Below are 23,526 nucleotides of genomic sequence, written 5' to 3' on the forward strand. Positions count from 1 at the left end.
ACGGACCCGCGCAGGGTACCAATCTTGCATTTTGCGAGTCGCAGCATCATTACAAAGCAGGGACCAGTAAGTATACTAGCCACCCCCCGCAGGGGTCGGCTCATTATCACGGACCCTCGCAGGGTACCAATCATGCATGTTGCGGGTCGTACCATCATTGCAATCTACCCTCGCAGGGTGGCTTTTTGGATCGACTTTCGAAGAGTCGCCATTATAACCTTCCCTCGAAGGGAAATGGTAATCACACTCACGCTGAATGGCGTGTGACGCAAAACTCTAAAAGCTCCCTTGGGATATCACGAGTAAATTACAATAGGAACCATGTCCAACAGAGGAAACAGAAAGCGTCCAGGACCGCAGGCGGACTTTGATGCGTCCAACAAGGCACGTAAGTTATGACTTTCCAGGCGGGTTGCCTAACATTATATCAAGACCAATGGAAAGAAATGGGAGCTCCGCCTTTCTTGTCAAAAATAATAACTGGGTATCGCATACCATTGGCCAAGAGCCACCTTTGATAGATAATGCCAGATTTGACCAGAGAGTCCAAAGAGATGGATGTCGTCATATCCCAAATGATAAAACAAAAAGTTCTATTGATAGCTGCAAATTCTGCCAGCTTTCTTTCCAATATGTTTCTTGTGCCCAAAAGGCGACGGAAAGAACCGTCCAATACTCAATCTCAAGGTTCTCAACAAGTTCATAATTACGGAACCCTTCAGTTTAATAAATGTTTTTCGGGTGCTAGAGTTTCTTCAGAAAGACGAATGGCTGTGCAAGTGGATCTCGCCCAGGCTTACTTCTACCTTCCGGTAGCCGGAGGTCACAGACATGTTCTTCGACTAGTATACAGAAGAAGACTGCTTCAGATTACGTGCCTACCATTTGGCTTAAGCACGGCACCCAAGACCTTCGCCACAGTGACCAATTTGGGTGGCTCAAACTTTGAAAACTCAAGGGTTACTTATAATTGTGTATCTCGATTTTCTGGTGGCTCACCAAGATATATTTGCCTACTTTGGGATCATTTGCACCACGTTTTGGATGGCAAGTGAATAAATCGCAAGCATTATCAACAAGATAATGACAAAACGCACTACGTGACAAACAGCACGACAAACTTAGAAGACCTGCATAGCTTGATAGGACTTTTAAACTTCGCAAGTTTTCGTTGTTCCATACGGCAGACTGCATTACCGGGCTCTCCTCACTTTCCTCAATGCAGTGTTGAACAGCAATCTATTCCTACCCTATTCATGGAACCTTGAGCCAAACGGTGAACAAACCATAAAAAGGGTTCTTATAAGTCACGATTGAAGTAATGATCATATTTTATAAAAATAACTACGAAAGTAATATACTGACAACATTAGAAATGATATTTTAGAACGATGTCTGTGGAACTTATGCAATCTTTTCAAACTTATTTGAAATCAAATATGTATAATAAAGGCCGTAAATTATTTTCTTAATTTTAATGAAATATGTAGTAAATCGTTTACATGTAAAATGAACCTAGAAGTCTTGACTGTCATACATAGAACCCTACTTAATTGAAGACCACGATACTAAGAACATTTTACATAAAAATGTGACGTTTTTGTCATCGGTCGGGTTATACCCACCATTTTGAAAAAGTGTCATTCTTTGGTTACATTGTGGGCTCACGGCTCGGTGAATGGAGTATAGCAATGTTGAACCTACCAGCAGATGCCTTAGCAGATCTAAAGTGGTGGCTGGTCAGCTGCCACCAAACCTTGGATATTCATTCGCCACTTCCCTGTCACCTTATAACCACGGACGCCTCCGATGTAGGATGGGGGCACAACTGAACGGAACTCCCGTAATGGGTTCATGGAACGAGAGAGAAAAAGGCTTTCACTGCGATCTGAAAGAGATGCTTGCAGTATTAACTGGAAAATCACGGCAAGTTGCTAAAGAGATCAACAGCCATTTTTCAATGCAAAAATGGGACTGTGGTGTCATATCTAAGAAATCAAGGTGGCACCCGATCAAGGAGCCTACCGAACTTGACGTACAGAGTATTCAGTTATCTTGAGCTGTATCAAATCTATCACGTCGTGAATCATATACCAGCCCTATTCAACAGTCAGGCAGACCATCTCTCCCGACACAAACCTCCACCGGAGTGGCATCTTGTATCAGCAGTGGACCTACTTGCCTCGAAGCGAGCCCAGGGACACATAGTTGTGTACTACGTGCCCCTAGATCTGAAGGACCCGAAAGCGGGGTTCCACGATACCTTTTTCTCAAGTTTTGACTTACCCGCTAGCATGGGTATTACCGCCACCTTACCTTATACCGTAGGTCCTCAGTCATCTCAATTCAGGAACGGGAGTTAATCTCATAGTAGTTCCTTCGGTGGCACCAGGTATTTTGGCGAGCAGATTTGAAGTCCCGATCATTAGCAGTACCCTACACACTGATGAACCTCGAGCAGAAACCGATAGACACAGCAACGGGGATACCCCCTGCCAAGGTCAGGGAAATGGGGGGGGGGGAGGGACAAGGAGTCTCTCCGACTGAAGTCTTCTTCAATCCACACGCAACACTTATCAATCAGCTTGGAGTCGATGGTTAAATTGGGGCGAAAAGTATGAAATTGGATCCTATGAATCCTTGAATCCCTATTTGGACCTATACTTACCCAATTTTTAGCAGACTTACACATAGTAAATAAACTAACATACAATACTATTTTATTACACAAGTCAGTTATAGCTACACTATGCAATGCAGAAACCACTGGAGAGCTAGGTTCACACGTTCTAGTCGGACACAATTTAAAATCAATAGCGCTGAGCAAACCTGTTCCCCGGGAAGCCGTCCATCTGGAATAATGACCAATTGGTAACCTACTTAAGTGCAGTAAACGTAGACGAGAATAATCCATTTGCAACTTCCAGGCACACTGCTGCTCTTTCTTTTGCTAGCTTGTTTCGGAAAGGCGAGTCCATGATCTTTCCTTGCTTGCAATAGACCCAGAACATTTCAAAAACAACAAAGATAATTTAATCTTATGGCCAGTCTTTGGCTCTAAGACCGACAGTTCTAGTCATAGGCAGTCGGGTTGTTGTTTGATGGATAATCAGGAAAATATAAATCTAAGTCCAGTGTATTGGGTCAGAAAGACTAAAGCCTTGTTAGAAGATAGACGGACATCGGCTAATTCCTTAAATTTATTTATATCCGTTAGAGGCCAACCAAAGGCAGGCACCCGAACGATGATGCGGGTGGATTAAGACATTGTTAAAAGAGGCAGGAATAACTACAACCCCAGGAAGCTTCCACTCGGCGGTAGCGTCAAAATCTGTGTTGACAATATACTTTTGGACGATATATTAGCAAAGGGTAATTGGCGATCAGGCAATACATTTGCCCATTTTTACAGAAGGGAAAGATACCCACTAAATAGAAGTAGCAAGTTATCTCGATTATTTAATTAATCCAGCTGATTAATGTCTATATTTTTGTTACTATTGTTATTAAGAAGTATCGCAATGTTTTTGTTAATTACTATTAGAAAATGAAATCAATTTTGCTTTTGTTCTTGCATCTCTCTTTTAATTTTTATTACTCATCCTTCGAGCCCATTTCCCAACTATGTTGGGGTCGGCTTCCAGTCTAACAGGATGTAGCTGAGTACCAGTACCAGTTAACTTTGATTACATTAGTATTCCAGGACGCAATACACATACTTACATGTGATTACTCGTGTACCTAAGTACCTATTTACATACACAATTTCATTGTGCTTTTGCTCACATTGGCGTCCACTTCCACCAGGCGATAACAAACACGTCTCAAACTAGTAAGCTTCAAATAACGGTCAAGAATTTAATAGCAGCGTTTTACCTGAAATAAAACGCATATTAAATACTTACCTTATTTGAAGCTTACATTTTAATTTCTGCCTGGTGTTTTCGACTCAATGACGAACTGTGGCCGCCGAGAACACTCGTCGCCTCCTGCCTGGTGGGGAGTGAAACTGGTCGGTGTGCGAGAGAGATGCAAGATATGGGGTAGAAAAGGACGGAGATAAAAGCGGAAAACACGTAGGTGCCTATCTCAAACTAGTAAGCTTCAAATAAGGTAAGTATTTAATATGCGTTTTATTTCAGGTAAAACGCTGCTATTGTCTATGATTCGTTTTGAATACAGATTCAAAATTATTGTCTTCGTTACTCCATACGATTATTATTGTCATCAATTCATGATTAAATCGTACTTATATACGACAATATTTAATTTTGGTATAAAAAAAACCTGTAAAAGTAAGCGTAGACTACTGCACGAGTCGTCGGTAGTATGTCAGCGTCGATTCTCCTGGCGTCCGTCACATTAGCTGCGCCTGCTGGCGAGGTGGCTCGCGGCGGCCAGCGCGAGCGGCGCCAGCGCCGACAGCGCGGGCGCGGCGGCCGCGGAGCCGCGCCGCCGCGAGCCCGCCAGCGGCACCGGCGTGCCCGGGTCTACCACGTGGATCTTCCAGCCCAGGTTGTTGTGCGTGTAGCACTGGAATTGTAGGTGATATGGTTAATAAGATGGAAATTCTGTAAGATATAAGTCTTCCATGCTGTATAAATAAATAAATAATAGAGCACTTTAGAGAAGGCGTATAAAATAATCTGTAAGAGGCAAAGAACTAGGCAAGTTTTCTTGTCTCCGCACCCTACAAGAGAGACTAAACTGTCTTTATTTCTTAGGCCTATTTTCAGCGACAAGAGACTTCAGTCTTTCGTAAAACAATCGATGAGTTGTTTACTTAGACCTTAGTGATATAAAACCATTCCATTAAGAGAATTATCGTGTAGATAGATTTTCTTTATTTGTACAATAGCCATCTTCTAGTTTTAGTTAAATATGTTTTGTTTAAGATGGGGTGGCCTTTGCCCACCGGTGGAACATTATAAACCAGTAATAATAATATGTGTTATTTCAATCAACTTGTATCACTCCTAAGTGGAAAATACTCCACAAACATCCTGTAATCTCTTTCTACGCACCTGATAATACAGCAAATCAGGCGTCTCATGCGCCACGGTCCAGTTGAGGACGGCAGGCTCTCCCTCGTTGCACTCCAGCTGTAGCGTGTTCATGTAGTCCTCGAACGTCTCCGACGTGGCCGACTGGTCGATCGTCTTGTGTGTCCACTCGCAGTAACGACCCACTGTGGAATTAACATTGATGGTATTGAAAATCAAGAGGCAACTTTATAAAAGCTTCTTTGATAAGATGATGCAACTAGACTTGTGTTTCCACCATTGGAACTTGTCAAGGCACCAGCTCATAGGGTACGTGTATGAATTTGTTACAGTAAATTCGGTCAAAATAGTCTTGATCAACCCTTGCTTTTATGGACATCCTTACACAATTTTACAAGGCTCACTTTTACACGTGTACGAATTTCTTATAGCAAAGTTGGTCAAAATATTATTCTTGAATCAACTTTTGCTGGACTCAAATACATGCATCCTAAACCAAATCGAATTCCAATATCTAATCCTAAACCATCCAGAGACGTCGCATCTAAATCCCAAATGATCGAATATTCAAAATATCGAAAAGCCAAAGTAGAACGGGCCTTTAGTTGGAATTGCAACTCACCAGCAGTAGGATAGGGATATCCCTCGTTATCGTACGCCACTCCAGCGAACACGCGCTGTTTCCTCTGGTCTTCCTCCTTCTTCTGGCCGAAACCACCTTCTGAAGAATCGCTGATGTAGAACGGATGGAACCTAGAAACATATTCCAAAGTTTTAGTAATAGAATCAGAGATAACGGTAGAAATTGAATGATGACTTGCTAAAATGGATCCAGAAGTGTAGAAGTGATACGCCTATTATTTTTGTAATTCTATCCAGAGACCCAAATGACAACCCAGAAAATAAGGCTTGTAAAAGACCTTGTTTTGTCCAGAATTCAAAATACCTCCAACTTTTTAATCGGTGTAGGTACTCTTTGAAAACCGCAAGGCATTTTTAAATTAAGATTTCAGCAACCATTAACGAATTGAGCTACCTAATTATATTTTCTATACCGTCGAAAATGTTCCTCATTCCTAAATTCCTCCTTTAACCACATATACACACTTCTTATCACTCTATCTATCTTATCACTCACTTGGCAGGGTTGGTCCTGTCATCTCCTCCCTCCACCATGAAGGTATAAGTCTTCCCGCGCTCCACATATATCTCCGGGATGAGTTGGTCGTTGATATACCATGCGATGCCCCAGGAAGGATGCCCTGGATTCAGAAACACCATACTTTAGACAACTCAATACTACTGTAGGACATACTATATGGATCCATACAGATTTTGTCCAATAGGATGTGCTAGAATGGAATAAACCTGGAATTTTATTGGTTCAGAGAATAATTGAAGGGTTATAATTACCGTATGGAAGGAATCCCTTACTTATGTCATTGTCTGCATGAAACAAATAATGTGCATAACTTTAGTTATCTTGTTTAAAGTGTTCACGGTTGCGAAGCTCACCTACCTTTTTTTTTGCACGACTATATGGGCTGGTCAATGGTAATTTTTAGTTTATGAGTGTGTGGTACAAATATACCTAAGCTTAACTTTAAGCTGAGAATGTGTTACAATACAGAAGGTTCCTACAATAAAGTGAGCTGCGGGATGGTTTGAAAGTTACCGCGGCCCTAGCACATAAAGGGGTCAAGAAGAAACATGATGGTTAGTCAGTAAGTCTGACACTCCCTCACGTTGCTTCCACAGCTGAAGATGTCATTTGATGATATCCCACCACGGAGTAAGGAAAGATGAGTCAATTTGTTTTAAGTGTTTCCCACTAACAAAAAGTATTAAGTAGTGTTAAGTAGTGCAATGTGCATGCAGTGGTAGTACAACGGTACATACCAGTGATAGGCGTGTACCCGCGGGCGCCGCCGGCGGGCCCGATGCGCGCCGTGAGGTTGTGCGCGCCCGCCACCACGCGCGCCGCCCACGGCGCCGGGCCCGACGACTCCGTCTCCGCTAGCCCGATGCACGTGTTCTCGTTCTGTAGGGAGAATATGGGCTGATGAGGGGGTGTATCACTTGGATAAGGGTTGAAGAGACAGGCCTAATATCAGGATCAGGACCTATTTTTTTTGTAGGTATTGCCAAAATAGGTCTCTTTCATACAGAGGAGCAATGAACGTAAATCACCACCAAATGAGTATATGAAATAAATGAGTGTCATTCGTAAGTCAACGTATTTTCTTGATTTCAGACTCTAAAGTCCAGATTTGCGTTAAAATGTTTTCCTGAACCTTTACTCAGTTTTTTAATGTCAATGTACATTGACATTATGTAACTTAGAAAAGATACATGGTAGGTACTGTTTGATCTGGAATTAACCCGGCACACTCATATTTAAAAAGGGATAATAATAATGGTTCCGAAAAACAAATTAATCTCCAGCGATCTGTGGCCGACTATTATTCTTATTAACCAGCGTTATAATGAAATACCGACAAAAAATCGAGAACATAAAGGAAAAAAAATATCAATTTTAACTACAAATATGAGCAGGTTCAAATAACTTTTTCTTCTAAAGAAAATTCGATCTTCGAGTAATAAAACTAAAGTTCCGACTAGAATACTGAACTTCCGACAAAATTACTAAGTTACCGACAACAGAGGTTTTGACAAAATAATCATATTTTTACAACTTGCATGAACTGTTATAATTTCTATTGTTGGTTATTAAATTTATTTTTTAACTCTCAATAATAATGAAAATACCTCAACAGTTTGGCACACGCGATCGGGTTCGGGTCGCGGACGGCTGTTTTCGTATGCGAGTTCGAAAGATCCGAGCGCAGTGCGTTTGCAACGACCGATGCTTGCATGTTACGTCTGTTTATGTTAAGAAACTAAATAGTTTTTTGTTGCTTTTGCTTTCGTATTATCACTAATATAACTCAGACAACTGCCTCGTTGGTCTAGCTGTCGCAAGTTTGGCTGCTGAGCACGACGTCTCGGGTTCGATTCCCGAGTCGGGCCGAAATCGCTTTGTGGGTTTTAGAAGGCTTTCACAAAGCAGCCCGGAGCCTGGAAGCTGGTGATTGATACACCCGTGCATCGGAGAGCACGTAAATGTCAGTCCTGCGCCTGATCTCTCGGTCTTCGGTCGTGTCGGATTACCGTCCCATCGGGCTATGAGAGTTAAGGAATAGTGAGTGCACCTGTGTCTGCGCAAATGCTCGTGCACTATAATATGTCCTGCGTAGTTGGCTAATCTTCTTACATGAGAACAGCCGCCGTAGCCGATAATCGGCTAGGAGGACATCAAATATCTATACATACTTATAATAAATCTGTAGAAAAGTAATTTTTGTACATTGAAGAAATTGACAAAAAAAATAGCCAGCATTTTAAAGGATAACTAACAGAACCCATTTCCATCATTTTTGTCTGTTTGTCTGTTTGTCTGTTTATCTGTTTGTTTGTTCGGGATTCACGTAAAATCTACGAATTAAATGCAGACAATGCTTAGATATCTCAATACAATAGATCTCAGTGGCGTGCACTTGGAGAGGCCTATGTCCAGCAGTGGACTGCGATGGGCTGATGATGATGATGATGATGATGAATGCTTATATACAAAATTCTACGTAACTTGGGGTATTACTTAGTTTTTGTTTCATCGAAATCGATTCACTCTATCAAAAGATATGATTAATTTTGTGAATTCAAGATGTAAAATATTACGACACGCAATCTATTTGTCAAAACTGTACATTTGAATGTTGTACTTATATTAGTTGATCGGCCTATTATTAATCTTTACACAGAAAATCACACCTTTATAAGTAACTTCGGAAGAAAACAAATATATGAAAATTTTGTTTAGCCAAGGTTAAAGTAGCTCCATCTGAGGTAAATAAAATACATCAAATTTGTCAAAGGAGCGAGGTGGTAAATGACAATATTACCATACATTCTTTATAGAGGATTATTATTTCAACAGATGGAGTTGTGTATTTTCCGTAATTCACCATATTTTAACCTAATCCAGAATGCATTGCAGGTGTGCATTGCACATAAACCAATGGTATCCTATTCGAGAAGTCAAAAGAGTTGACCTGCCAACGTCAGCTTCTGCGCTAAGCAAGTGTGCTTAATAGTACCATCAGATAATCGGCTAGGAGGACATCATCATCAGTACCATCAGAATTACATTCATCGTTGAATGAGGTGAATAAATTTTAGAAACCACAATAACAGTAGGAGCCAAAGCGTATTATCGCTTCATAGAGCTCTGATTGGCCCCAGGTGACCAAGTCAGGTCTGATTTGTTCGTTCATCAGATCTTTGAAAGTGTTTCGGTGGATACTTACTGTCGTCCTGTTTACGTGTGACACAAAATATGGTATATAAACGTCCTCCGCAAGAGCGAAATTTTCCCGGTGTGCGGTAGTGACGCACAGTATACAACACTTGTTTCTTTTGATTTGCTGGCTCCACCAAGAAATGACAAATTGCGAGCGTACATTCTGAAAATCTTGGCAAAACTGCAGGTTTCAAGTACGAACACATGAAGTCGACTCTCACAGATATGTACATTTTGCCTATTCGTGAACTAATGCAAACATTTCGGTGGAGTCCCGGCTTAAGCCTCCCCCACATTAGGCGTGCGCGATCCTCGGGCGTGTGAGAAGCGCGGGCGCCGCGCGTGCGTCGCGAGCGCGTTGCTTGAGCGTCGCGTTTTGCTGCCCTGCGGCATTTGCAGCGCGCTCGCGGCGCGCACGCGCCGCTCTCCTTGACGTTTAACTGCTAAGGCGTTTAGCGGGCGAAGGGGTAAGAACGCAACTCGAGCGCCGCGTGCTCGCCGCGAGCGCGTCGCTTGCACTCTTCACACATGCCGCAGGGCAGCAAAACGCGACGTTAACGCAGCGCGCTCGCGACGCCCGCGCTACTCACACGCCCGAGGATCGCGCACGCCTAATGTGGGGTCAGCCTTACCATAGTGAGTAAGTGAAACTATCCTACCCTATGCGCCTGCTGATGATGATGACTCATTTTATCATCCATCCAGCTATTCCCCAACTATGTTGGTGTTGGCTTCCAGTCACCGAATCTGTTTGAGTACCAATATTTTGCTTGGAGCGACTACCTATCTACAATCCAGCCAACTACACAAGACGATATCCATATTATGGTAAGACTGACAGACTTTCTGGCTTCTGATTAGTCGCAGCAGCTGCAGAAAATGTACAAATGAGAGCTTTGTCAGACTCAAAGCATGTAGACATAGATTATAGCTGTTTCCTGTGAAAATTACTTACGCACCATACGTAATAATTTTAGAAATTGGCTGAACAACGTCACAAACTTTACTTCTTTTGTTTAGATAAATGGTCACATCCACAACACAACCTTGATCAATGAATCTATGCGACTGCTAAGTGCTACTCCTAATTATACTGTCACGTGAAAGAATGCACCTACGGGATAAGTAGTATTTTGACGATTCTATATTGCCCACGCAGACGAAGTTGCGGGCAACAGCTAGTAACTAATAAATGTACTAAGGAAACTACTAGGAACTTACTATCTATTAAGGAAACTTAGTATTGTTACGAAATATGGATGAGGTACCCGTGTACCGTTCTGGATCGGAGGAGGAAGAGGAGGGAGCTGGTTCATCAATACCTGTGAAGAAGAATCGTCGAAATAAAAGTTGGGTGTTGATCAAATGCCTACAACTTTCGAAGGTTGCAGTTGATTTCTCAGGGTTTCCATCATCAGATCCTGACCTGATGACTATGGGACCGACAGGGAACTGGTAACTATTCCACGTCAAACAAAAAAAGAACCAAGTAAATCGGTCTATAAACCTCGGCGTAATCGATGTACATACATAGAAAAAAAAACATACCGGCCGAATTGAGAACCTCCTCCTTTTGGGAAGTCGGTTAACAATATTCTAGGAAACCAACATCTACTTGGTTTTAAATTAAAGCATATTTACTACTTTAATTCTAACTTTTTCCTGAACCTGAAATAAGTACCGATATCGAAGCATACCCGTGGTAAGTAAAATTCATGATATATGAAGCAAGTAAAAGTTATTATTACAAGTACATTTTTATATTTTTTTAAAGTATTGTTTAACCACTGAGAATATTTCCAGTATAATGTTATAGTTAACATGGCACTAAGTCTATGAAATATGAAAGATAATTTATGAATTAATAGTAGGCAAGCAAAGATTAAAAATATAGCCTATTGAAGAACTACAGACCCATCACACTTCTAAGCCATGTTTATAAGCTGTTTTCAAGGGTTATCACGAACCGTCTCGAGCACAGGCTTGATGACTTCCAGCCTCCCGAACAAGCCGGTTTCCGAAGAGGCTTTAGTACCATAGACCACATCCATACGCTGCGGCAAGTTATACAGAAGACCGAGGAGTATAACTTGCTATTATGCTTAGCGTTTGTGGACTATGAGAAAGCCTTTGATTCGGTGGAAACATGGGCGGTACTTGAGTCACTCCAACGATGCCATATTGACTATCGGTACATCGAGGTGTTGAAGTGTTTGTATAATAACGCCACCATGTCGGTCCGAGTACAGGAGCATAGCACGAAGCCGATTCCATTGAGAAGAGGCGTAAGACAGGGGGACGTAATCTCCCCGAAACTGTTTACTGCCGCAATGGAAGACGCCTTCAAGCTCCTGGAATGGCAAGGACTTGGCATCAACATCAACGGCGAATACATCACTCACCTTCGGTTTGCCGACGACATCGTAGTCATGGCAAAGTCGATGGAGGAACTCAGTATGATGCTCGAGGGCCTCGACCGAGTTTCACAACGGGTGGGCCTGAAAATGAACATGGACAAGACGAAAATTATGTCAAATGTCCATGTTCAGCCCACCCCAGTCTCTGTTGGAAGCTCGGTACTCGAAGTTGTTGACTCATATATCTACCTAGGACAAGTAGTCCAATTAGGTAGGTCCAACTTCGAGAAAGAGGTCAACCGCCGAATCCAACTCGGCTGGGCAGCGTTCGGGAAACTACGCAATGTCTTTTCGTCCGACATACCTCAGTGCCTCAAGACGAAAGTCTTCAACCAATGTGTGTTACCAGTGATGACTTACGGCACCGAAACGTGGTCTCTCACTATCGGCCTCATCTCAAAGCTCAAAGTCGCTCAACGAGCTATGGAGAGGGCTATGCTCGGTGTTTCTCTACGTGATCGAATCCGAAACGAGGAGATCCGTAGACGAACCAAAGTGACCGATATAGCCCACCGGATTAGCAAGTTGAAGTGGCAATGGGCAGGCCATATTGCTCGCAGAGCAGATGGCAGATGGGGCCGAAAAGTGCTGGAGTGGAGACCACGGACTAGCAAGCGCAGCGTAGGACGTCCACCAACGAGGTGGACAGACGACCTTATAAAGGTCGCCGGAAGACGCTGGATGCAGGTCGCTTCCAACAGGTATCTGTGGAGATCAAAGGGGGAGGCCTATGTTCAGCAGTGGACGTCCTATGGCTGAGATGATGATGATGAAAGATTAAAAATTACAAAGCATAGTTTTCAGTAGAAGTAGTAGAGAACGTAATTTATACTGGTAGAAAAGTATTATAGCAACAAAAGGTAATGTTTATTTTTCGAAGACTTTAGTATCTTATTCGGTCGTTTCGTAATTTTTATTCGGAGAAAAGTAGTCGGAAAGTCAGTATTTTAGTCAGTAGCTTTAGTATTTTGAGTAAGGGCAATTCTTATTATTTTGTCGGAGCTTTTATTACTAGCCTTTAAAAAGCTGGTGCTGTAACTACGCCACCAAAACTTCATATTTCATTATTCCTCACCCCTAAATAGTTTTGCTAACAACAAATTACCTGAGCTCCAAAGTCAAGTTGCACATCATTCCTGGTAGTATCCATGAAGGAATGAGCATTGGCTTCGTATCTGGAGTTGAGGGGTCCGAAGGCTGCGATGACCGACTGCGAGCGAGACGTGAGGATCTCTTTGTCTTTCATAGTCTCCTTGGCTGCCAGTGGACGGCGGTATGTTATCGTGGTGATACCGTTCTTCTGGTTGCCTGATACTGTGGAAATCACAAAAAGGCAAAAAGTGAGTGTGTGTATGAATTAGATTATGAGTATATGGATATATCAAAATACTGCTACCGAGTAAAACACTTGTAATTAACAAGATATCATCAATATAGCATATATTGCTCGTGGTGAACGGCAATTATGACAGCAGTATATGTTTGAAATATGGTAATAGACTTGCAATTGTTGCAATCCTTCCGTGTTGCAGGTCAAACCGGCTGCCGATCATGTCTGTTCTACTCCTCTTGCGCACCTTGAATATAATTGTAAAATTACCAAGCTGTGCATCATTGGTGCCGCCGATCCTCTGGTCGGGACAGACGCCGCGCTCGCCGTCGCACTGCGCCAGGTGGCTGATGCTGTAGTCCGACACGCGGGGCTGGTTCACCCTGGGGAGAAGGAATAAGTTTTAATGCAAGCCTGGTTAAAAACAACGGACAAATTACCCTGATGAAGGGGGGAGACGTTCTGTAACAGGCTGTTACCAGAGAAACATTAAAAAGAGAGTCATATCTAATGCCTATTAAAACGCTACAACTAAACTGCCTAAACAAAAGCATGCACATGAAAGATAATTATCCGTCGGTAACAGTAAATCGATCATCAATTGGAAATCTTGATCAGAATATTATCTTCAATGGGAGTACCTAATGTAAACAAATCGGGTACTAACCTTTTGCTCCAAGTAGCATTTTTGGATTTAGCTACGCAAGTTGGCAATGTACTTAACTAATTATTTTAAGTAACGAATCACACCAGCTTTCCAAATGAATAACTACTTATTGATGAAAATTACATGAACATACGTTATTTTTGTGATCATTGCAAACAGACAGATATACATACCTATGCCTCTTACCTACATTTTGGTTAAATTATATAACATCTTTTCAACAATCAACAAGTTGCTTCACCCAGTCTTCTCTTACCTGGTATCCCAATAAGCGACCACCACATCAGCCCCCAGCATGGCGGGTCTACCTTCAGCGCCGGAGATACCAAACGCCATGTATTGTTCCTTGCGGAGACGCGCTGACAACGTTATCTGGACTTGGTCTCCCTGGAAGCAGGTGGAAATGTTAAGACATGGAATATATTGGAGGGCAGTTGGTAGTTATTGGAATTTGGGACTGAGCGAAAGTGGTATTGCTGCTTTAAAATTGCGTTTTGTCAAAATCTGAGGCTTGGAAAGGGAAGTTTTCATTTTATGAACCGGCGTTTCTATTAAGACTGTTTTAGAGGAATCTGTACTCTATCGTTTTATGGGTTAGAGGATATACACGGGAATCAAGGGCCGATACGTTTGGAAGTGTTCTGCTGGTCTACTCGCATCCGAAGACTATGCGCAAAAATTTGGCAACTGGCAACTCCCCAAAAATCTTGTCTGCCAAATATTGGTTTCCTTTTAGGTGGTATTTATTTATGCATAACGTTTAACTATGGGAATCATTGTAATTTGGTAATATAGAACAACATTAGGCAATTTTTACATGAACAATAATATTTTACCTTCAAAGATCTCTGGATACCCGCTTGAATGAAAACATTAACGGACTAAATTATTATTATAAAAATGGAGTACACTTTAAGTACTTATTATATATAACATGATGAGACCTTATTTGTAGTCATATTCTTTTGAATGTACCACCACTATCTGTCGTCCACAATTCCCTTCGAAGCAATATGAATTTCTTTATAAAAAATATGTAATCCAGAGCTAAATAAATTGATTTTTCCGAGTTATTTAGCAGATCGGCTACATAAAAAAATATGACCACTGAAATTATGAAGCGAAACTTACCATTCCTGAAACTAGAACTGATTAAGATAGCAACATAGTAAAACCGCTATCGTGGGCAATGATTTTGAAGAACAATAAATAATGGATGGCTCTGAAGGTTTGAAAGATGACGGAATGAGTGATGGAAATTAACGGGCGCCATTACTGTCGTAGGATTTTTTTTCATTTCATTTTTAAGATTGGAAATCACAAGACCCTCATGACAAAGAATGACAGATTTTCACTGACTTCCCATCACCCACCCTTTTTTTTGTCGCTGGGTAAGAGATGCTATTACTCATGCCCTTCCCGTCGAGGGACGGGAGAGGGGTATGTGGGGCTCCCCGGTACAACCGTTTCCGGTATACCCACTAAAATCCCATCACCCACCCTGCCCACCCAGTTCCTTCTGGAGCCCTTTGTGTACCAGGGCCACAGTAACTCTCACGAATGATCCCATAGCCATGATAAGTATCTGATGCAACTATGAGCTATGTATGCCAGACAACAGAAGTCAGCAAAATGTTCATATCTAACGATTTTCATGTCTTCTTCATTCTAAAATACCTTTGCATCCTGCAAAGGTATTTTAGTCACTTTCGAATATATGATAAATAATCGGCACTCTAGTTACTAAATAAGTTAGCGAAGTAAATAAGGTATTCACCTGTATTTCCCACCGCACTTGCAGTCTTTTGTCAAGTATTTCCTTACAGTTGTTGGTGGCGCTGAAGGGCGACTGAGAGGTCGTTGAACTTGTCTGTAACATTCACACACGTGAGTAAAATATAATTACAAGTACAGTTAGGTATAATTATAAAAAATTACAATAAAATACCTTATTTAAAGTAAGTAAACCTTTGATTTTAAATTCGTAGATACCAGTCTCAGTGGATGTCGCATGCATGGCTAGAGAAATCGTTAATAATAGTGCAATCAACTTGTATTCAAGCATTTTCATTCAAATAAGCAGATTGTGACATCTCAGAGTTAGGACGCTATGGAACGTATATTTCACTCCACACAGTAAGTACAGTTGTTAATTTCGAAAACTTAACATACCTTAATTATTAATACATGTCATTGTATTCAAAGTACAGTTGTACAGTTGAATTAAATATAATTTGAATGAAATAAATGATAAATAGAAATAAATACTCACTGGGTTATACCACCAAGCAGGCTGTAAGTTACAATAACCACAATCCAGGGTAAGCAGAGAGGAGAGAAACACATAACATAACGGTTAAGTTATAACAAGAGTTTATTAAGTACAATAACAAATAATAATGTTTAGAGTTAGTCAGTCTTTTTATGTTTACGAACCAAGATCTCAAAATTTGGAAAAATATATATTTCAAGTATCCTAAGATTTAATATATGGCTGTCTGCCAATCGGTATAAAAGTTGATGATATTTTGCAAACATATCCTTGTAAAAGATTTCACAAAATGATCGATTTCTTAAGGGCCGATAGGACACTTTAAGCAAGCAGTTTTGCAACTATAAGACCTTTATTTTCGAAATTGGCTATGCTTATTGCTTATGTTACTTTGCAAGTTACCACTGCAAGGACCCATGTAGGTGTATCGTTCCTAGTTCGTAAACAAATTCAAAAGCCAGTGAACCAATCCAGTGAGAACCACCTGGGAACAACACTAGGTTTGTGTTCACTGGCTTTCACGGTCAGTCTCTGAGGTTTAGACGGTCGTTTCCTGGATGGCTTGCGTTTACCCTGCAAAGATGGGGAATAAAATATATAAAGATAATGGTTAATTATGAAAAATATGGGTTAGAATCCGGGCACGCTGTTAGTAACATGAGTTTAGGATTAATATATATCACGATAAACAAACACACATTGAAATACATATTAAAGGTTGAAATAAAACAGTCATAACAACACCTTATTTAGCCTAGCCAATGAAAAATTAATACGGAGACCCTGGTAACAGGTAAATGATACCAGGGTCTTGGAAACGGCATGTCGTGTGTTCAGCTCATCATTCAAGACACACAAACCAGCTGATTTCGACTGAAATTGGCTGCTCAGATTTTTCACAACCCGATTTGGTACTTCGAATCCATCGAATCTTTATCCCAGTACCCATGTACCTGCAGTACTACGTTGCCAAATTCACTAGCTGAAGCTCTCTCATAGAATTTTACAAACGTCCAATCATCTAGTTTCATCCCCTAACACCATTATGATCATCACCATCAGTACCTACAGCCTTGTCAGGTTACTTGGTTTTGGTATCTGCGCTGATGGCTAACAAGCTTATCACCCTTCACACAACCACCCTCCATTTCCCAACTCACAGTGATTTTCGTCTGTCCGAGAGCCGGTGGTACATCCAGGTCCTTAGGAATGTAGACGTGTCCGAAGTTGTGTCGATACTCCACGCACCAGACTGCGAGCCAGTCGATGTCGTACGCGGTGAGCTTGCCCGGCAGCTGGATCTCGATGTCCTCACCCTGGTACCCACGTAGGGGGTGGAGGGAACCCATCTCATTGGGGACCTGGAAGATGGGAAGCAAAAGAATTAGTTTATGGAAGTCGAACGGGTAATGGGTCTATGTATAAGACTGGTAGTATAGAGCAAGCGCTTGATTTAGAGGTCTTAGATATGTAGATGAAGACCATAAGACTGAAACCACCATACTTCATGGTGAAGACTGCGCATAAAGGCAGCCTGTCGTGTAGGAAGATGGATGGCTAATAAACCACAAATAAACCATCTGATTGATTGTTAAACTGGTAAATCGTGAAAGTATGCATTTACAGTTTTCTATGTGTAGATAGGCACTACCTTAAGATACTTGCAGAAATTTATTGTTATTGATTTAAATAGAGAGGATTTCCTCAATTTAGCTTGGAAACCACGTTCAAAGATTTTTTTTCTTTCTGAATGCATATTATTCTTTTTGCATCAGATAATATACCAACAAAACAATAACCCTCACCTTAGTTCCAAAAGGATTAGGCTCCGACCCGTTGCCGACCCAGAAGTATGCATCAGGTCCAGCTCCATCATAGTGCAGGTTCGGGATATAGAAGGTCTTGGCGTCCAGGACGCTGATGTTTCCTGACCTGAGGCCATGGGCCAGGCGTTTGAACTCCGGGAGCACGCGGGGCCGAGGTGGATCTAGCCCTGGGGGTATGAATACGTCGCCGAAGTTCACCTGGAATGTGGAAAAGGTTGTTATTAGCAGTTGATGTTGTATTGGCTTACAGGGATCTCTTATGGCTTTCTCTGGTTTTCAACTGTTAACCACCTAAAGGAATCTTACGGGGAGAAATTAAAGAACGAGATCTATTACTTCCGTTCCGTTAGTTTCAATCGCTTTCTAAGAGAACTACTTCCTGCGCCCTTATAAATGTAGCCTACTTATTTGTTATTCTGCAACAGCTATAGGCAAGCATAAGAAGTAAACAACAAGGCATACTGACAAGTTTCATCGAAAACCAATCAGCCGTTCGCGAGTGAAGAAGTACATACTCATAATCTTCGCCTTTATAATATCAGTGTGATATTAACCCAAGTATAAAACTCTAGAAGAGTGAAAACATAAAAACAACAACAAAAAAAAAAACAAATTCTCCCTAATCATTTCCATAAAATGCATATTCATTTACGTAAGCAGAAACAAACATGTTTACCTATCTATCTATCTACATAAATAGTAGTAGTAGGTATTGTATAGAATGCAGTGATAGTACTCTACGCTACATTTACAACTTGCGTAGGAGGCAGCCGTAACCGGTAAAACTGACGTACAACGAGTGCTTCTAGGAACTTTTCTATATCAAAATAAACGGGTTCATTAGCTTTTCTGCAATTTTTATTAAAAGTTTATTGGTAATTTCGGTTTACTCATATAGAAATCAAGCTTATTTTAAACGTTTCTAGGAAGAAAAGCATATCATAAAATAAACTGAAAGTAAATATGTATTGGTTTCAGTATCTAATTAAATCTTCTTTGCCAGTCATTCAGCAACAATCTTTATGCAGAAATACTCTATTTCCGTGAACATCGATCAACAGAAATGCAAGAAATGGCAGGAGGATAATATCAATCTTTGTCAATTACTATCAATTTGCCGACCTCCTTGTTACTCGCACAATTCAAAATATAAAATCCTATTCTTGTCAAATTAACATCAAGCGAACGCATCCATTGATGCTGAAGGCGACCAATAGCGTGTCGCGAATCCAGCAATGGCGGCCAAACGTCATATTTTGGCGCGAAAGTTGTAAGCATGCGCGCCAAAGCAATCGATATTTTGTTTCGGTTGTTACTTGCGGGTGTAGCCGTTTTTGCGTATATTAGGCGGTAATCATTTGGAGTATGTAACTATATACGTATGATAGAATTCATGGAATACTGCTATGGAATGCGAAAATATTTTCTAAAAAAATATAATATCACATAAAAACGTTTTTAAGGAATTAAGGTTTTTTTAACAACTAACAAAATTATTGTTTTGTTATAAAAATACTTTAAGGTCTTATAATTTAAAAACCATGATTGAAACCCAACCCAAATATTCCAGTCCAATTTATTGATGGGTCGATCCATTCATGGCATGGGTTCGATGACTTCATGAACTCAATATCGGCAAATATAATATGGCGAAGTTACAAGAAATTGAGCGAATTTGGGAAGAAGAGTTTATCTATTTATTGGATCAAACAAAATGTTCGTTATAATTAATGATTGATTAAAGGTGAAGGGTAACATCTCGAGGAAACCTGGACCTTAAAGTCTGAAATCACCAACCCGCATTATTGAGCAACCGTGGTGATTAACGCTCAATCCTTCTCTGTGTGAGAGGAGGCCTATGCCCAGCAGTGGGACTATAGAAAGGGTAAAAAAATTACAATAAAAGCTATAGATGTACTTACAGTAAATCTTCGGCACCAGACGCTGATCCACTTGATGTCCCGCAGTCGCTTACCCCCCGGCAGCTTCAAGAGTATGTCTGAGTTACTGTGAGCCGTCAGGATTGGGGGGTCTCTGGAAATAGAGAAAGAAATTATATTAGTACCTTTGAAAAAAGATCTGAGGAGTTTGAAGAGTTTGTTTCCTGACGAGCTATGGAGCTACAGGACCAATTTGAAATACACACACGCACATATATTTTGCTAAGATCTCCATGTAGTAACTCATAGTTGCAAAAAGAAATGAAGAGTTTGAAATATTTTTACAGTGTTAGATACTTAGCCTATTTATCGAGGAAGGCTACACTCTACTTTTTACCTTACCCAAATCTCAGCACATTCACCCCATATACTTCGAAGAATTTACTACAAGAACCTTTATAAAACTCAAAGACCAACTACATCCTTTTGAAGAAGAGCAAATTGTAAGCCGCTGTAGAATAAACGAGGAATAGTTTACTCTCGTTAGGAGACTGTAGGACACAGAGGAGTGCTATGTCCTACATGAACAGCGATTTGTTAGCAAACGACCTTTTGTTACGTTTTACAAGTCCCACGCTATATGGAGCTCTTTATTTGCTTCGTACGCTGAAATTGCACATGGACGTCTTAATAACGTCTCTTGTGAGAACTTGGTCTTGATTAGGAAAGTTATTGTTCTGAAGTAGTAATATATTGGCTATCTACTCTATCACTGAAAGAATTTTCAAATAGTGGTTCCTGAGATAATTGCAAGCAAACTCAACAAACTCTTTAGCTTTATAATATTTTAGCTTTATAATTATAATATCAACAAATAAAGATCATCAAATTTATAATTGATTCGATTCTCGATCCGACTAAGAATTTTTGGTATCAAAGGTTGTCGGATAAAAACAAAAAAATATTTAAACATACATATCAGACAACATACAAAAGACACAGAAAAATCGATACAAACAAAAAAAGCAAAAGGACAAAAAAAAACCAGCAAAAAGAAAAGAAAATCCTTGATTTCCTTAACGATTGCGGCAGCGTGATGAGGGAGGTGTGTCCCCGTTAGGGCGCCATTACGTCTCCCTACAATCATCTTTATTTAATTACTAAACAATTTTAGTATTGTGTTATTCATATTTTTACGACGCTACCCTCAAATTAGGCGACGTTTTGTACTTCGTTCCATCCCCTAACATATATTTAGGATGTTTTAATAGGGTGCCGGGAATTCGGATATTTGCATAGCTTTGTGTTATGTTTTATTCATTGTTGTGAATTTTTTGTAGAAATTCGATATTTGCCTGATTGTTTTATTATTGTACAGGGACTGTCAGTTAACAATTTAAAGTAAACATAGTAGGTTATCAAAAAGTACTGAATAAAGATAATCATGATCGACTTACGGCGTCAAAGCGTCAATAATACCTTATGTCTAACGATTTAGCAGAGAAGAAAATACTATAGAGGAATTTCATCTTAGTTGCTTTATTATATGTACTAGGTTGATAAGTTGCTTTGCAATTTTGTTAACAGCTTGCAATAAAAGGAGGTCTCTTTTGTCGATTTGCTTTAATTTTCACTGATAAGGTATCACTAGAGGTCGGAAATGTGTTTCCCATATTCATCAAGATTAATAATAAACTATTCTTATTTTCAAACCGCACGTTTTCTGAAAAAAACCAATCCAAAGTTTCCTCGAACACGTTCGCAAAATTTCATGGAACTTAGAAAGCTAAAAGTTTGGATGAATTAAAATTCCTTTATACGTTTGTACCCAAAAATCTAGGTTCATGACCGAAAGGTTTTTAACTGTAGACTCACAGTATAGAAGATAATCGTTACTTCTATAACATGTGACAGTTAACGGGTCACAACGCTTTGACACGATTTTATTGATTTTAAAGTCGTTACCACTCGCCATACCATATACCTACACTGTCGATACATAGTTTACTAGAACTTGTACCGTTGTTCGTAGATACGGGTTTTGAAAATACTGGTGTGATAGGTAAGTAGGTAATATTTTTGTATAAAAGTGATCTCAGGAACTACAATTTCCGATTTAAAAAAAAAACATATTCTCGCATATGTTTTTGGCTTTAGTAACTAGTTCCTACGGTTTCATTTTCATCCAATTTTCATACGAAAAAATACCTATTTTCTGTTTGTCAGTTAGCAACAATTCGAAGCTAACAACACCACACCAAAGCGCACTACAATTGAGGAAAAAAAGGCAACACTTAACTTAATTAATTTAAACTTATTTAAATAAAAAGGCTGGGAATACTTTAGTCCTCAACAAGGAAGGTTGGGGGATCGCAAAACGTATTTATTTCGCTTTCGTTCCTTGAATACTAAGCTAAGACTTGGGGACTTGAGACGAATGTGACGCATTTCGATGAATAAAGGGGGAAAGGGGGAAGGGGACAATGACAGAGAATGTTATTAACAAGTGAAGGGAAATACGACAATATGCTAATGGATGTTACAATTTTGAATGTAATCTTTTGGGCGTTGGATGAATGATGATCGCTTGAAATTGCGGATGCTGAATAAGTGTAGCTGGATCGACTCCTTGGTACTACCTACATGTTGAAATGTAAAATATTTTGGGCAATGGTCTCATAAGATAACTAATTAAAAAGAGTTTCAGAGAGATTCAGTGTTAATTACAACTTTATTTTGAACTTGATTTGTCAGCTACGGCGGCTGGTCTCTCTGAGATCAGCAACTGCGTAGGACATATAGTGCTGACACAAATGCACTCTCTATTCCCTCATAACATTCTATCCCTATAACATATACACTAACAAATGAATTCAATTTCCATTGAAATACTAATATACATGAAAAGAATATCACAGCCAATCTAAACATGAAACTAATGAATACATACAAATAAAGGACAAAGCTTTGTTTGCTCAATAAACATAGTCAGAGCTGTTTCTAGGAATTGAATATTTTACAATGTATTGATACTTTCAAACAGTATTGATGTTGAATTCTGGTAATTTGATTTTCTTTGTGTATTTCCTGGTAATGAAGACCTCATACATATATCTAGTCCATATTGATTGAATATCCACTTGTGGGAATTTCTAAGGAAGAGAAAGCTCTCGACCATCAGAAAAGTCATATTCTCGGTTTTCGGTAACCTAGCCTTTTCCCAACTACATATATTGGGCTTGGCTTCTAGTCCAACTGTATACAGCTAAGTACTAATGTTTTACATGAAGCGGCTAACTATCTGACCTCTTCAACTTGTTCCTTACCAATGTTTCTTTTTTGTTTTTTGAAGAGATCAAATCGTGTTGTTTTAATCATCAAAACACACCCAGTGTAATGGGAATATCAAAGTAACCATCATGGGTCCGTAACAACTAAACAAAAACCTTTTTATCATCCAGGTATCGAACCCCATACCCCATCATTTCTACCTTCCTACCATTTCCCGTATGATTGCTAACAAGTTACCAGGCGCCCAGAAACTTAAGCAGGTTCGCAACAGCCGTCGATGAAGCTTCGAATCGAATCCCTGACCTTTCTATTGAGAACTTTGTCAATGAAGCAAACTCCACCGTTATACAATAGGCGTGTCAGTGTGTTTGTCACCAGGTGGACAAGTTGGGTAACTGACAATCAAATTACATGTAGAAAGTTTGATGTTTTGTCAAGGACGTGTTTTTTGTAGCGTCTACTAAGCATAGAAATGGTTTG

General features: G+C 40.2%; 1 protein-coding gene across 1 annotated transcript in view; it reads right to left on the reverse strand.

Moving 5' to 3' along the window:
- Window positions 1-23,526, reverse strand: part of LOC124641986 (protein Skeletor, isoforms B/C) — a 41,607-nt gene that overhangs the window by 3,504 nt on the left and 14,577 nt on the right. Inside the window, exons 3-15 of the mRNA XM_047180274.1 lie at window positions 19,798-19,909; window positions 17,855-18,073; window positions 17,210-17,410; window positions 16,050-16,070; window positions 15,555-15,647; window positions 14,034-14,164; window positions 13,381-13,493; window positions 12,886-13,094; window positions 6,903-7,044; window positions 6,142-6,265; window positions 5,626-5,756; window positions 5,025-5,188; window positions 4,159-4,533 (exon numbers count right to left, since the gene is read on the reverse strand). Of these exons, the coding sequence (XP_047036230.1) occupies window positions 4,363-4,533; window positions 5,025-5,188; window positions 5,626-5,756; window positions 6,142-6,265; window positions 6,903-7,044; window positions 12,886-13,094; window positions 13,381-13,493; window positions 14,034-14,164; window positions 15,555-15,647; window positions 16,050-16,070; window positions 17,210-17,410; window positions 17,855-18,073; window positions 19,798-19,909 (1,831 nt within the window). The 3' untranslated portion in view covers window positions 4,159-4,362. The remainder of the gene's footprint in view (window positions 1-4,158; window positions 4,534-5,024; window positions 5,189-5,625; window positions 5,757-6,141; window positions 6,266-6,902; window positions 7,045-12,885; window positions 13,095-13,380; window positions 13,494-14,033; window positions 14,165-15,554; window positions 15,648-16,049; window positions 16,071-17,209; window positions 17,411-17,854; window positions 18,074-19,797; window positions 19,910-23,526) is intronic.

The sequence above is a fragment of the Helicoverpa zea genome, chromosome 23 (assembly GCF_022581195.2).
Source record: "Helicoverpa zea isolate HzStark_Cry1AcR chromosome 23, ilHelZeax1.1, whole genome shotgun sequence".
In the NCBI taxonomy this organism is placed as follows: domain Eukaryota; kingdom Metazoa; phylum Arthropoda; class Insecta; order Lepidoptera; family Noctuidae; genus Helicoverpa; species Helicoverpa zea.